The 13664-nt window shown below is 53.2% G+C and overlaps 4 protein-coding genes across 4 annotated transcripts; 1 reads left to right on the plus strand and 3 right to left on the minus strand.

Moving 5' to 3' along the window:
* Nucleotides 1–135: 135 nt before the first annotated feature.
* N7477_009958 (putative haloacid dehalogenase-like hydrolase) lies at nt 136–1253 on the minus strand (the record flags this gene model as incomplete). Its single annotated transcript, XM_056971619.1, has 5 exons — nt 136–315; nt 377–539; nt 592–801; nt 860–892; nt 1096–1253. 5 exons carry the CDS (start codon nt 1251–1253, stop codon nt 136–138), a joined length of 744 nt encoding a protein of 247 aa, XP_056818598.1.
* A 261-nt stretch (nt 1254–1514) lies between these two features.
* Nucleotides 1515–2375, plus strand: N7477_009959 (uncharacterized protein; the record flags this gene model as incomplete). The annotated part of the gene is made up of 1 exon (XM_056971620.1): nt 1515–2375. The coding sequence occupies one exon, from the start codon at nt 1515–1517 to the stop codon at nt 2373–2375; it is 861 nt and encodes a 286-aa protein (XP_056818599.1).
* An 874-nt stretch (nt 2376–3249) lies between these two features.
* N7477_009960 (uncharacterized protein) lies at nt 3250–8062 on the minus strand (the record flags this gene model as incomplete). Its single annotated transcript, XM_056971621.1, is given in 2 exon segments — nt 3250–5473; nt 5493–8062. The coding sequence occupies 2 exon segments, from the start codon at nt 8060–8062 to the stop codon at nt 3250–3252; spliced, it is 4794 nt and encodes a 1597-aa protein (XP_056818600.1).
* A 1796-nt stretch (nt 8063–9858) lies between these two features.
* Nucleotides 9859–11730, minus strand: has1 (ATP-dependent RNA helicase HAS1; the record flags this gene model as incomplete). Its single annotated transcript, XM_056971622.1, is given in 3 exon segments — nt 9859–10113; nt 10169–10727; nt 10739–11730. 3 exon segments carry the CDS (start codon nt 11728–11730, stop codon nt 9859–9861), a joined length of 1806 nt encoding a protein of 601 aa, XP_056818601.1.
* Nucleotides 11731–13664: the final 1934 nt, after the last annotated feature.

A 13664-nucleotide genomic window follows, 5' to 3' on the forward strand; every position in this document is an offset into this window, starting at 1 on the left:
TCTGTATTTTCTATTCTCTAGAATATTGCATTGTACTGGAATTGCTACCGTGAAGCCGGCTCATGATGTGACTTTTCATATAGGAGAATGTGCAGTCCAACAAGCTGAATTGCCCAGAGATTCATCACATGATTACTATGACTCCCGGGTACCGACGAATCCCTTTTCAAGGATATCAACCAACTCATCTAGCTGGTTGATGCAAAGATCGGTGTGGGCATGCTCTTGGAGATGCCTGTTACGTTCATTGAGAAGCAAGACTGTTGCTGCGCCGGCCATATGGCCGGATGTCATATCATCAATGCTATCCCCAACCTATCAAACACATGAGTCAACGTCATTTATCTCCTCATATGAGAGAAAGGAAATGTCCCACCATGATTAAATTTTCTGCGCGATTCGTCAACCCCCATTCCCGCGCAATATGCAAGATACCCGCCGGATCGGGCTTCGGAATGACATTCGGCGTATCCCGCGTGATGATGGGCAAGAATACATGGCTTGGCATGTGGTTCTGAATGAGATATTGCACGGGTGCACTGCTGATGGGTGAGATTACTGAAGAGTATCGAATCAAGGGATATTGCGTACTCGAAATTTCGTGTACAGAGACCGCGGCGCAGACTGCGCGACTTCAGGTAGTCCATAAGTCGGGTCAACCCGGGCTGTGGCTGCTGGTCTAGCATGGCCTTTTGCTCCACGGCTTGCACTTTGGCAACAGCGGCAGCTCTGTCCTCCGCTGTTGGGAGATCGCGGATATGGTGGAGGATGTCAATTGAGCGGTCAATGCCGAGTGCCTCTCTGACATTTGTTAGGTTGGGATAGGAGATAGTATTTTATGTATTGATGGAGTTATTACCTCATTTCTGAGAACATGTGGTGTTGCGGTAAGCTGAATGATGTTAGTGGAGGAGTGGAAACGTATAATTTGAAGCTGAACGAGTTTCCCGGGTTGGAGTCACGTATACCGGTACTGCCCATATTGACGTGATTTTATGTCCTCGGTGCAGAAAAGAGTGATACAGAATATGAGAACTGATAGCATGAAGATTTTATGATAATAATGATAAAACCTCCTTGAGGATGGTAGCTTACCACAGGGTCCCATCTACGTCGAAGACGATGCCCTTCAACACTGGCGCATCCGACGCCCGCGTCGGATCGAGAGGCGCGAATCGTCGCGGACGGAGATGCTTGCATTCTGCAACAGACATGATAGATGAGCGGGTGATGTGTGCAGCAAGACGAGTCATGAGTGAGAGTGAGAGAAAAGAGGTGCGGAGGGGGAGTCGGGAACTTGGAGATAGACGATAGAGCCCCACTTGGGGAGTATAGTTGAGTCGTCGATCTGAAGAGTAATTCTATAACGACTGCACCTTCCATTTGCACCTTCCAACTTCCCAAGTTGACCTTTCTTTTCTAGTTTCACCATGACTCGATTCCTCCCATTTCTTTTTCCCTCATACACATTCATTGATTCACTGCACCACTCAATACAGTTCCAAACCATTCCAATGCCACCAATATCCTCCCGACGAAGCTCTCACTCCCACGCCAACCTTCCTATAGGTCTTTGCACAAGTCTCGCCCTCATCACAGCCCTGATATACTTACAACTCCTCTACACCCTCTCCCGGATCCTCCAACCATTCTCCAATTCAAGCCAGGAGTTTCCACCTCTACGACGCGCTATCGAAAAGGCAGAGAAACTTACCGTGAACATCATCCTCGGCATCGTTCCTACATCATTATACCGCTCGCCGCCAGCCTCAAGCGGACTCCACATACATGAGGACTCGGCCCACCGTGCCCCATCTGTTCCACGATATGTCTACGATCCCACATCACTTTCCCAAGCCAGAAATGCCCTGCCAGCCCTATCACGATGCTACCCGGCGAACTCCATCGAGCGAACCGGTATAGTTCACCATGACTCCCACCTCCCTGTGCTCGTGACGCCAGACCGCTACGTCAAAGACTCCCCGGTCCATGACACAGTCAAAAAATACACCACCAGCAAACAACGCATCTCTGTCGTCGAAATTCACCAGTCTCAACAAGTCACCCAGACTCATCAGCAGACAGAACCAGCTTCAATCACTGTGCCTGTCATCCCAGTCCCACGCGAAAAATCACCTGTGGCATCGTTTGATGGCGCGCGCGAGGCGAGTGTGCATTCGTGCCCGACAGAGACGGATCATTCAAGTAACTTGTTGATGCTGCGAATGAGCAAGCGGGCAAAGTCGAGGTCTACAGAGAGTTATCCTGGCAAGTTCCCTGTCAGTGATGGATTGGAGTACAGTAATCTTGCGACGGCTGCATTGAACTTTCGGGAGAGAGGAACTACTTCTGTGCGACCTTTCTCGGATTATTAGCTGGTTGGAGTGATGGTTAAGAGTATGATGTTCCGGGTTCATGTCGTGTATTGCGTTTTTATTCTTTCTGGAGTTCCCGTGTTCAAATCCTACGCTGGGTGGTGTTTGGTATTGGGTGTATACTTACAGTCTATGTCTCACTCTTTGATCGGAAGGGAAAGGGCCAAGGACACTCTGTATTTTCTCTGAGTGTTCACAATGGACTTTCCTTACAAGCTTGACTTGACATGTGCTAGCGAATGGAGTCTACTAAGCTCGGGGTGGTGCTTCTGGTCGCCTGGAGACTAAACTCGCAGATTTAAAGCGAGATAGACTAACCGGCCAAGATATCGAACAGTTACCAGCACAATGTATTGAGTTGGAGAGGGAAAAGCAGTGTTTTTCTAGTCGGCACTACAAATAACTCGGAAGCTTTGGAGAGAAAGCCTTTGGGAGGAGCGAATATTGTCACTACAGTGCACTATCTACATTTAGCCATCGGTATCATATCGAGCATGCAAAAAAAAAAGATGCAACCAGGATTGAGTAGATAATTCACACATAACAGCCACTCCCACCCGAATGCCTATTAACACTGAAAGCACAAGATGTGAGCCCCCTTGTGCGAAGTAAAGATCTTTCTTGAATAGAAAAGAAGAAAAACTAGATCATTTTTGCGCTCATTGCTCATAGATGGGAGGGATAATAGAAGATAGATGATAGACATCCGGTGTAATGCATAATCATCACTGTCGTAAAAGGGCGCGGACGCCACACACTTCGTCAAGACACAAGAAAATGCAGGGAAAACGAAAACAAAAAAGGAAGAACGAATCGAAACGCTAGACACAAGTACAACCCGTGGGTTTGGGGTATCACAATGCGGTAGGACTTATTATTCGTCATCATAGTCGATCTGCATCGGACTGCCTCTGTAGCGGGTTCGTTTGATGTTGCTGGGGCTATAAGCACCGCTGGAGGTGAGGGGGCGTGGGCCCGTGGGCTTGCGCGTTGGAGGGGAGCGGATGGCAGAGCTCTTGATTGGGATATTAGCTTGAGAAACGGGCACGGTTGATGATGGAGTACGTACCCGTGAAACGACCCGGTCGTTGTAAGGCGGCTCTTCTTCCTCGGGGACCTTTGGGGGTCGCCCGGGGATCAATGGGCCCTCGTCTTTAACCTTGGGAGGCCGGGGTGGGCCAGCTTGGCGGGAGCTGGTCTCTGAGTAGCCTGCATCGGAGATGGGAGACAGGCGGCTATTACCGCTGAAGCGTTGCTGATTGGGGTTGATGGCAGGCAGGCTAGGGTTTGAGCCCCAGTGGTCTGAGGAAGGCGACTCTGGGCCCATGTAGTTCTGCGCCTGCGATTCCAGGTGGTTCTGAAAGCGCCCAGTGGGACCTTGGCGAGGCTGAGGGTGCTGTAGGTCGAGACTGCGTCGGTTTGCCTCGAACTTGGGCTTCTCCGACACTTGAGAAGGAACCAATGGGGACGGCGGCCGGTTCTCTTGATCATCCTCGCCGAGAGTGTATGTGGACCGAATACGATCATCGCCCTGAGGGTCGTAGTAGTCACCCTGGTAGACGTCCTGGGCGACATCCGATCCAGAGCGCGAGACTTCGGAGTGTGGACGCTCCTTGCGAGCAGGCTGGATGCTGTTGCGGATGTTGTCACCCATGGAAGATGCGGTAGTCTTGGACCAGCGGGAGATCTTAGGGAAGATAGAAGAGCTGCTCGATTTGTGCTTGCGAGCCTTCTCAGTTTTGTCAGAAGCTTTCGGTGTGGTATCGGTGCTTCGTGCTCCCGAGGCAACCGGCTTGCGAGGAGGAGTGGCAAGAGGCAGGGACCCAGAGCGCTCGTGGCGAAGAGGCTCTTGCATGGGCAGGTGTGCTGTCACATAAGGATCATCCTCGTCGATCTCGAGATCGTGCTCGTCATCTTCATCCTCCTCGGGCACAGTGCTGACGCGCGGATCCGTGTTGGGCGGCTGGGGGCTTGACCGGTAAGGAGAGTGGCCACCCAAAGGCGCACCGCGATGGTCATCGGTGTTGATGCCAGTAGGATCAGTGCTTGCACGGCGAGTGCCGGGACGAAGGCTTGGAATGTCCTGCCCTTCACGCAGGGCCTCAACCTCTTCAAGTAACTGCTCCAGCATGCTCTCGATCTTGGTAAGATCATTGCCGGACTTCAAGCTCAGACCCTTGAGTGCACGCTTGAAAATATTCTTGCGCTTGGCCTGTTGTTCCTCATCCTCTGCGTTCAGCTGATGGGCACGAGAGTAGCTGCTAGGCAATGGTCGGGGGCCGCCGAGAGCCTTCAAAGTCCGGTCATGTTCTTTTTCGGTAGTATCAAGGAGCATTTCGTCCTGTTGGGCAATGAACTTCTTCATGGCTTCGAAGGAAGTCCGCATCTCAGCTGCACTTCGGACTAAAGTGACCAAGAGTTCAGTATCTCTGGCATTTCGCTGAGCGTCACGCACAGTCAGATGATCCATCAGAGCGACGATGTCCTTGGACTGGATACTTTCGATGCCTCGTCCAGTGGCACTGTCGTAGAGCGGAGACCCAATGCCATGAGAGTAGCCGCTGAGATCCCGGCGGTGTCCAGAGGTGAACGGATCATCGGCGTCGGGGCTATCAAAAACACCTACACCAGCAGCATCCGCACCAGCTAGACCACGGCTACCTTGCTTGGGAGTACCGATACTTGGGGACATGGGGTTAGCAGCAGACACATACCCTTCATCCTTGGCCCCGGGAGGGATACCGAAAAGCTGCTGAGTCTGCTGATCGGGATAGTAGTCATCGCCACCAAAGATGTTCCTGGCAGTTTCGTGGTACTCGGCGTCAAGACCACGCTGTCCATTGTGAGGCATTTCCTTTGTGCCACCAGACTGGTCATAATACAGCATCTCGGCAGGCGGTGATCTCGGGTCATAACCCCAGTGATCCTGGTTTCCTTGAACACCACCAATCGGGCCCTGGATGATGGACGGGTTGGTGTTGATTTCCGACTCCGACTCCTGGCTGCGAGCATCGTCGTCGACGTGAGGGCTATGAAGCCCACGAGCGGCGCCAGCGATCATACCCGCTTCCTCCAGATCGTCAACAGATTGTGTGATACTCTGCGGGGAGATGTTACCCCCATGCGACGAGGAAGGAGGTCTCATCGTGGCTGGAAGCATCTTGAACTTGCTTCAAGGGACTTCCGCGCTTTTCGGGGCTGCGAGTGACGGCTCGCTCGGCGATTTCGATTTGGGACCGGTTGCTCGAAGTCTGGGACTCAAGAACAGATGGATCCATCAACGAGGCCACTGCCGATTCAATGCCCACAGGATGAACAATTTGGGGGTTGGCGGCCACCCCACCACCAGTGACATGCTGACCCTCCTTGATCCGGTCCATAAAGTCAACATCACTGTCATCACCATCGCCCGAAATCTTGGACTCTTTGTCGTGACCATAGAGGTTTTCTTCGGCCGAAACACGGCGTGATTGTTCATAACCGAGGTCTGGACCCCCCTCTCCTAGGAAAGCTTCGTCCTGACTGCTAGGGCTGGGTCCATTGCGGGTAGACCGTGCAAGATTAGTGCTGGGTGCTGAGGACAGGGAGTCAATTGAGAGACGAGGTTCCGGTTCTCGCTTGCCTTCAGGGTGGTGGTATTCAGTTTCATAGTGATCACTTTGTGTCTCGGTATGTCCGCTTGCAACGCTCTGTATAGGGCTCAGGGTCCGGCCGTACTGTTCGACGTCCGAGGCTTGATGCGCCGGCTGAGTTGCGTCAAGCAGGTTGGCCGCAGCAGCAGCGGCAATGGCCCAGTCTCCAGAGCCTGCCCCTGGGGACTGGCTCTTGCCACGCAGGTCACGATCTGAGGTGCTGTGCATGGAGAGGTTGTGATGCGATTGATTTCCATGACGCATGCCCAGCTCGTATCGCGAGTCCAAGGGGGTTCGAGTCGGGGTACGAGCGGTGGGAGAGACGAGCTGTTTCGGCGACCCGCGGGAGACTTCTCCATGGAAGGCCTGGTTGCGAGGGGTAGGACTCTCCGTGCGCTCAGAAAGTAACGAGGTTCTGGTCATCTCCGAGTCCATCGCACTGTGCATGGGCATGAGCGGTATATTGTGTTTCTTGAACGCGAGCTCCGTTTCATTGTTTTTGAAGCTGTCAACACTCTTACGGGAGCCACTCGCTCTGCGTTCGTGGCGTTCGATCTTGTCCAGGCTGGAATTGGAGTCATGGTGCTTGAGTGCTGCTTGGGTCAGCGCCGAGCCTACTCGGCCGGCAGCTTGCGCATCACGAAGACCTTTGCTCTTCTGTCTGCGAATTTTGTCTTGCTCGCTGAGCTCAGGTCGACCCCATTTGACCCAGGCGGCGTCGGAAGTTTCACTGCTTTTGCTTGACTTGCGCTCCTTGGACCGTGGTCCTGGCTCACCAGAAAGAATGATACCTTCTTCTTTGCTGTCTTTGTTCAAGACAACCATGGGCTTCATGACATCCGGGGCACTCGCGTGCTTGGAAAGACGACGGCCCAGTTCATCTCGAGAGCTGGCGGACGAGTAAGAGGTGGTCATGTCCCGTTCGAATTTCGACGTGTTGGACATGACTTTTTGGTCCTTCTTGAGCTCCTTCAATTCCGGCAGAATCAGTCGTCGGATGGCATCTTCTACCGTTTCCAATAACTTGGGATTGTTGATAGAAGATTTGGAGGCGCCAGAACGGATAGAATACTGATCACCAGACTTGCGATTTGAAGAGACTGCTGAGCTCAAGAGACTCGATTCCGGGCTGGTGATGTACTCTTCAGCCTTTTCATGGCGCCGTCGTCGAGATGACTTCGGCTCAGCTTCGAGATAATCTTTGCCGACGCTTTTGGTGTGGCTTTTGCTTTTGTGTCTATTGCCATGGGTCTCCTTGGGTGACTCGTTGAGTTTCTCTGCCACACGATGAGCGATGCGCTCGGTACTCAAACTGCGACTTCGTTGGCGGGTGGGAGCCTTCAAATGACCTTTTTGTTTCTCTTCGCGGGGCGAACCACGCTCGAGACTTTGGCTTCGCTTTCGGCGAGGACCGGCCGACGATAGCGCATCGATCATGCTGTCGGCTGGCATGGACGAAATGTCCGATGGTGGAGGCATGTATCTTGTGTCGCGCGAGACTGTTGACAGCTCGCTGCCTTGGCCGCGATTCATCAACTCTATTTCGACGGGTAGGCGCCGTGATGACTGCGGACTCTCTTCAGCTGAGTTGTCGTCACTTGCGCTCTGATCCTCCAGCACAGACTCGGTCAGTTGTTTATGTTTGGATGGCGAGCCCAGGGAGATACGTCGGGTGTAAGCCGGCTTGCGACTACTGCCGGACTCGGTGATTTGGATCAGGTCGCGGTCCTTCCTCCTGGCACCGGAGGGTGTCACTCGGACTCGCACACTAGGTCTTGATACCACGCCGCCAGGGCCTTTCCCGCCCTCGAAGTACTCGATGAGAAGCGAAGTCTGGGAATCGCGATGTGATCGCGCTGCCTTTTCGTCGCGATCCCGATGGTGCCGGGTGGCGACAGTGATAGGGCTGCCGTCGTCCGGGATCGAGTACGACGTTTTGTCTGTGCGGCGAGAAAGGTCAGTGGCCAGATCTGTGGGTGTTGCGCTGTCGCCTGGGCTATCGATGATGGATTCTGTGGGGGCAGGAAGGAGTGGTCTGCGAGTATCGAGACCCATGGTGGAGACAGGCTGCCTGGCTCAATCCGACAATCGCATACTCCTGTAATCGAGAACGATTGGCTTTGCCGGAGACGAGGGGAAAAGTGGTGACTGTGCTCCGTGCTATCGGGGTTTGACACTAGGATAGTGGGGGAGGAAGGAGGAGAAGCTGGGAAAGATCGATGGGAGAGAGGATTGGAGGAATGGAGGAACGGAGGAATGGAGGAATGGGAGGCAACTCAAAATGGAGTTGAAGATGATATTAGGAGGATTCAGCGTACCAGCGCAGAGACCTTAACGGTGGAGGGGAGAAAGCAACGGTGAAGAACAGTGAGCTGGTTGCTACGGGCGAGCCTCCGCAGATCCCCCCCGATTGGAGAAAAGTGGATGGGGATGAGGTTGAAGGGGGGAAAGGAAGAGAAGAGAAGTCTATGCGAGGGATGAAAAGGCAGTGGTATTAAACCCAGAACCCAGGAACCCCCGTAATCCAAAATAAAAGAAGATGGCTGGAATCTTTTTAAAGGTGAACATCAACAAACGGGAACCGTGGGTTTGCCCTGCGGATCCCGGATCGTCTTTTTGGTTTCCCCGGTTCTGGTTTGGAGGAGGCTGGTCATCTAATCCTTCACACCTCTTCTCTTCCACTCCCATGTTCTCTCTTCTTCCCCATCACCTGTGAATACCATGAATACCTAATGCCCCCCCTCGTCACACAGGGACACGGACCAGCTGCGGCCCTCCGTGGATCCAGGAATCAGTGCATCAGTGCATCAGTGCATCAGTGCATCAGTGCATCAGTGCATCCGTTGGCCGAGGCGCAGAACCGGTTCAACTTGACTGGTCGCCCAGACGACCCGACGACCCTGCTCAGGAGCCCGAGTGATTGGCCCCAGCAGCTGCCAACTCATCATCTTCATCACATTTTCCAGTTCTACAGTCACATCGAAGGATCACTCACGTTTGATCGGGGACTCAGATTTTCGATTCATCGATGCACGCCATGGGCCAGGGCCTGCTGCATGTCATGGAAGATTTCTGTCCGGCCTGCGCCTACAGATGCTCAGCTAGAGCTCATTTCTCGCGCCCGTCAATGGTAGACAAATACGCTCGCACTAAGCTTGCCTTCAAGGAGGTCTTTGTTCTTCCCATCCTCCGATTCTAACTTCGGCAGGGCACGCGTGGTCTCTAGTGGATTGGACTGAACCTCAATATATAGAACCTGAAGGTTACAATGTATATCGCCGAGTGCTGGAACCGGGACTTTCGTGGCTCATCGATGCAAACTGCACTAGTTAGCGAAGCTTCAAATTTGACAGGTGTCAATCGACTGAGCCCAATCAGCCGTAATGACCCTGCGCGAAAAGGCCCAAGCCACATCCATTAACGGTAGACAGCATGGCGGGCAACGGACAGGTAGAGCCGCATTTTCATTGTCATTGTCATTGTCATCCTCATGCGAAGGCTGCCTTGCCAGGGCTCGTTTCATGAAGCTCCACGTGGAAACCTTTTCTTTCCCACATGGCACAAACTTTGGAGCATTCCCAGCGCATTCCGCAATCTGCAATAGGGAAAAGCTCAGTACATCGCTTCCGATTCATGCAATGCGGCCAGCCGATACTCTCCCACCCCTCCCCCCACCACCGGGCCCAGACCCGTGATCTGAAGCATTTGTGGGTAAATTACACAGAGGACCCCCATCTAGAAACAAATCATTGAAATTGAAATAGATATATCTACACTAGTAAACTCCATGCCGATAATGAAGATGCAGACGACCGGTTACAGTATTTTTTGTGCCACATTCCGTTCATACACTAATCATCGTGCTTGCGCTTGAACTTCAGTCCCTTGCCGTTCCTGGGCTGACTGCCGTATGTCCGCCGTCCCTGCTGCTCCTGCTTCTTGTCACGGCTCAAGCTGGCACCCAGCTGGATGTCGATTCGCGGCGGGGCGGAGAATCCGAAGCCCTTGGCCACCTTGACAAGGTCCAGCTTGTTGACGTCGAACACGGAGCGGAGAGAGTGGGAGGCATAAGCCTGCAGGTATGATCGGTATCCATCCTTCGCGGACTAGAACTGGATATTAGCAGGGTATTCAGGTGGTGTGGTGTGGGGAGAGACTGACCTTGTTCAGATAGTAATTTTGTCCGATGAGCTTCTCCAGCTGAGACTGGACGTTCACAATCTTCGAGTTGGGGAACTCGAACTCAACCACGGGGACACGGGCCTCCTTGAGGTGCTTCAAGAAGCCGACCTCTGAAGGCTGCAGGAACATCAAACTGCGGCCCTTGCCGTTGGAACCACGGGCGGTACGACCGACGCGGTGAATGTAGTCACGGGGGTCATCCGGGGGATCGAACTGGATAATCCAGTCGACGGCCGGGATATCGAGGCCACGGGCAGCAACGTCGGTACAAATCAGGGTACCCTGGCTGGCATTACAGAACTCGAAGAAGGTGTTGGTGCGCTTTTGCTGCTTTTGCTTGCCGTGCAATTCCAAAACGGGGAGGTCGATATAGTTAAGGAGCTCTGCGTGGTACTTGACGCAGTTACAGCTGGAAAAGAAGACAATAATCTTCTTCTTCAGGTTGCGCTTGAGGAAAGAGAACAAAAGCAAGAAACGCTTGTCGGCCTCACAGACAACGTAACCTTGCTCCAGACCCTCGACTGTGCTGTGCTCCTTGCTGTGGTCGACATTGATGTAGAGCGGGCCAGGGCGCAGGAAATGCGGGCCAAATCCTCAACCTTGGTGGTTTGTGTAGCAGAGAAAAGCATAGTCTGACGCTCCTCCTTGGGTAGAATCTTCACGATCTGGCGCATCTCGTCTTCGAAACCGACTTCAAGAATACGGTCGGCCTCGTCGATGATCAGAGTCTTCAAGTTCTTGAAGACGAAGCCCTGGGTATTCTGGAGATGATCAAGCAGACGACCGGGAGTGGCGATCAACAGATTGACGCCCTTGGCCAGCTTGTCGGCCTCGGCGCGGCGGTTGGCACCTCCAATAACAATACCGTAAGTTTGGGAGTGGTGGGCCATGAGTTCGCGGGCAACACCGAAAATCTGCAGCGCCAATTCACGGGTCGGAGAGACAACGAGCACACCAGTACCGTTTCTCGGCTTGAAACGCAGTGCGCTCAGCATCTCAATGGCAGGAATCAAGAAGGACAAAGTCTTGCCGGAACCGGTCTTCGCAGCACCCAAGACGTCACGTCCAGCAAGTAGTGCGGGAATGGTACGCTGCTGAATTTCGGTCATGGTCTCAAAGCCCATATCTTGAATACCCTTCATAGTCTTCTCGGAGAGGTTCAACTCGGAGAACTTTTGCTTCTCACCCTCCATCTGGGGAAGGCGAACATCGCCCACGACTGGCAGATCTGAAGCATCCTCCACCTTAGCATCAATAGCATCCCCGACTTCCTCGTTATCATCCTCCTCGCTGTCCTCGTTCTCCTCTTCGACCTCGTTGGCGCTCTCCTCGTCGTCACTGGGCGAATGGCTCACTTTGCGCTTCTTCGTCGACTTGTCCGATGCGGGCTTGGAGGGCGCAGCGGCCTTTTTCGAGGCCACCTCGGGGCTAGCCTGGGCCTTCACAGGCTTGGGGGCTTCTTCATTATCGGCGGACTTGGAACCGTGCTTTCTCTTGCGCTTCTTCGTGATGTCCTTCGCGGTGTCCACAGGGCCGGCCATCTTGCCAGATAAGCGCACTAAAGTCTGTGCGGAGCAGACAAGAATTCAAAAAGAGTTCCGAAAAAACGGATTGATTAGTCTGGGTGGACTGGTATGTTTTGATCTTCGAGGAGACTATCGCGGAAAACCATTCTGCTACTTTTTTTTTCTAGTCGGTAAGATTAGGCAGAATCTCCGCATCACGTGTTGATAGGACATCTTGGTGCCTTGCTATTTGGGCATCAACCTTGGATGGATTGGGCCTAATTGAGACTCCCCATGGAGCATTTCCAGCATCATACGGCCGGACGCGTTCATGAAGCATCAACCATCGTGCCGCCAACTTCGTTTGAGATAAATTGTACCGCCCCACTTCTCCGTGAACCGACGGCGCCAAGGAATATACTACTTTGAGATGAGGATAAAAGCCGTGTACAAGTCCAGGTGCAGAAATGCCTGAGCCTATACGAATACGCTAGGCAGATGCGCCTGACGCCGCGCCCTTGGCCAGCTCCAGAAGCGGGTATCTAATTCACTACGCGATAGCGTCGGACGGCGCAGTTGTAGCGTGTCTCACGCCAAGCGCTCGGCTCAAGCAATGGCTCTTGGCTGTCACCCGGTAGGTGGCTGTGTTTCCTACGAGAGCGACTTGTCAGATTAGTGTTACAACAATTGCTGCCACGAGAGCCTAGTTGTGACATGTAGTCAGCCCGATCGCAATCCACCTGGGCGACAGACCACCCCCCCTCAGATGATTTGTCCTTGGAAGATGCATGAAATACGCGGCTATAATCACCCACAACGAATATTGTAAAGCGACTACAAAGACGAGTGGAGGACAAAAGTTTCATGACAAGTAGAGCCAAAGCGAATCAGAAGGGACGTTGAGGGGGGGGAATAGGGTAATCGACGGGCCATGAGGAGCACACAATTGGCGCCCTTTGAAACCCGGATCCAAAAATAGTGGGCGACTAGGAGGCCCGTGAGTATCGACCCATGGCTCAGAGGAGCGGCGACAGCCCCGTGAGGCGCGCATTAGCATTAGCATCAGCTTCAGCTTTGCAGGTCGCACATGTTCTTCGAGGAATGACGTGCTGTAGAGTTGGAACTGGACGGCTTACAACCATGAGATATGCCGATCTTCAAGTGCTGGATTACTACATTCCCCGCTGATCAGGAGGTTGCTCGGGTCAAAGTCATCGGACCTGGTCAGCATGCCCATTGTTCTAGAGCACACGTGGAGACTTCCAAGGTGAGCGCTTAGCGCCCGAAGTCTGGCACCGAACATGTGTACTGTAGATGATGTCTACGTTTGCAGAATGATGGGAGGGGAGGCAAAGGGTACCCGCGTTCCCGGGGCTGTGCAGGCGCCGAAGCCCCAATACTCTGATTGCGACCGCTCGTAGATCACCCAGGGTTGATTATCGAATTAATTTGAATCGTGAATCTGATTTGGCTGATCTTGGGACAGGCTGGTCTCAATGGTGGTTTTATCACCCGGCTTGTACCCACGCAGACTTAAACAGAGGTTTTGATTGTTCAGACATGTAGATTTGTTACGATGGAATGCATGAGTCGAAGTCTGTTTTTTGTGTACCCCCTTGCTCCATTCAGGGGGTCCAAGGAATTGGCCTCATCAGTGCCATCAGGCAGACGAGATTCGTACCTGAGGCCAAGTCCTCTGCTGTAGGTAGAGGACCCATGCAAAGACCCCCGGGAACGGTACAAAGGGCTCTGAGGGTAACGATATGCAGCAGAGATCCACCAAGGGCAAGAAAGACACCAACCATCTGCAGATGATTTGACGCGCTCCACAGTTCCCCTTGGGTTTAGATGACCTAAGATGGTCTGTACACAGTCCATTGAGGACCCGCTAGAATCCGCCCACGATCCATCAACCGCTTTCGGGCCCCAGAACCACTCTCGAGGCCGCGCGTGCATCGTACTCTAATTCT

Source organism: Penicillium maclennaniae (assembly GCF_028827695.1).
Source record: "Penicillium maclennaniae strain IBT 15551 chromosome Unknown utg000008l:1.0-3552695.0:1.0-3555053.0, whole genome shotgun sequence".
NCBI classification, from domain to species: domain Eukaryota; kingdom Fungi; phylum Ascomycota; class Eurotiomycetes; order Eurotiales; family Aspergillaceae; genus Penicillium; species Penicillium maclennaniae.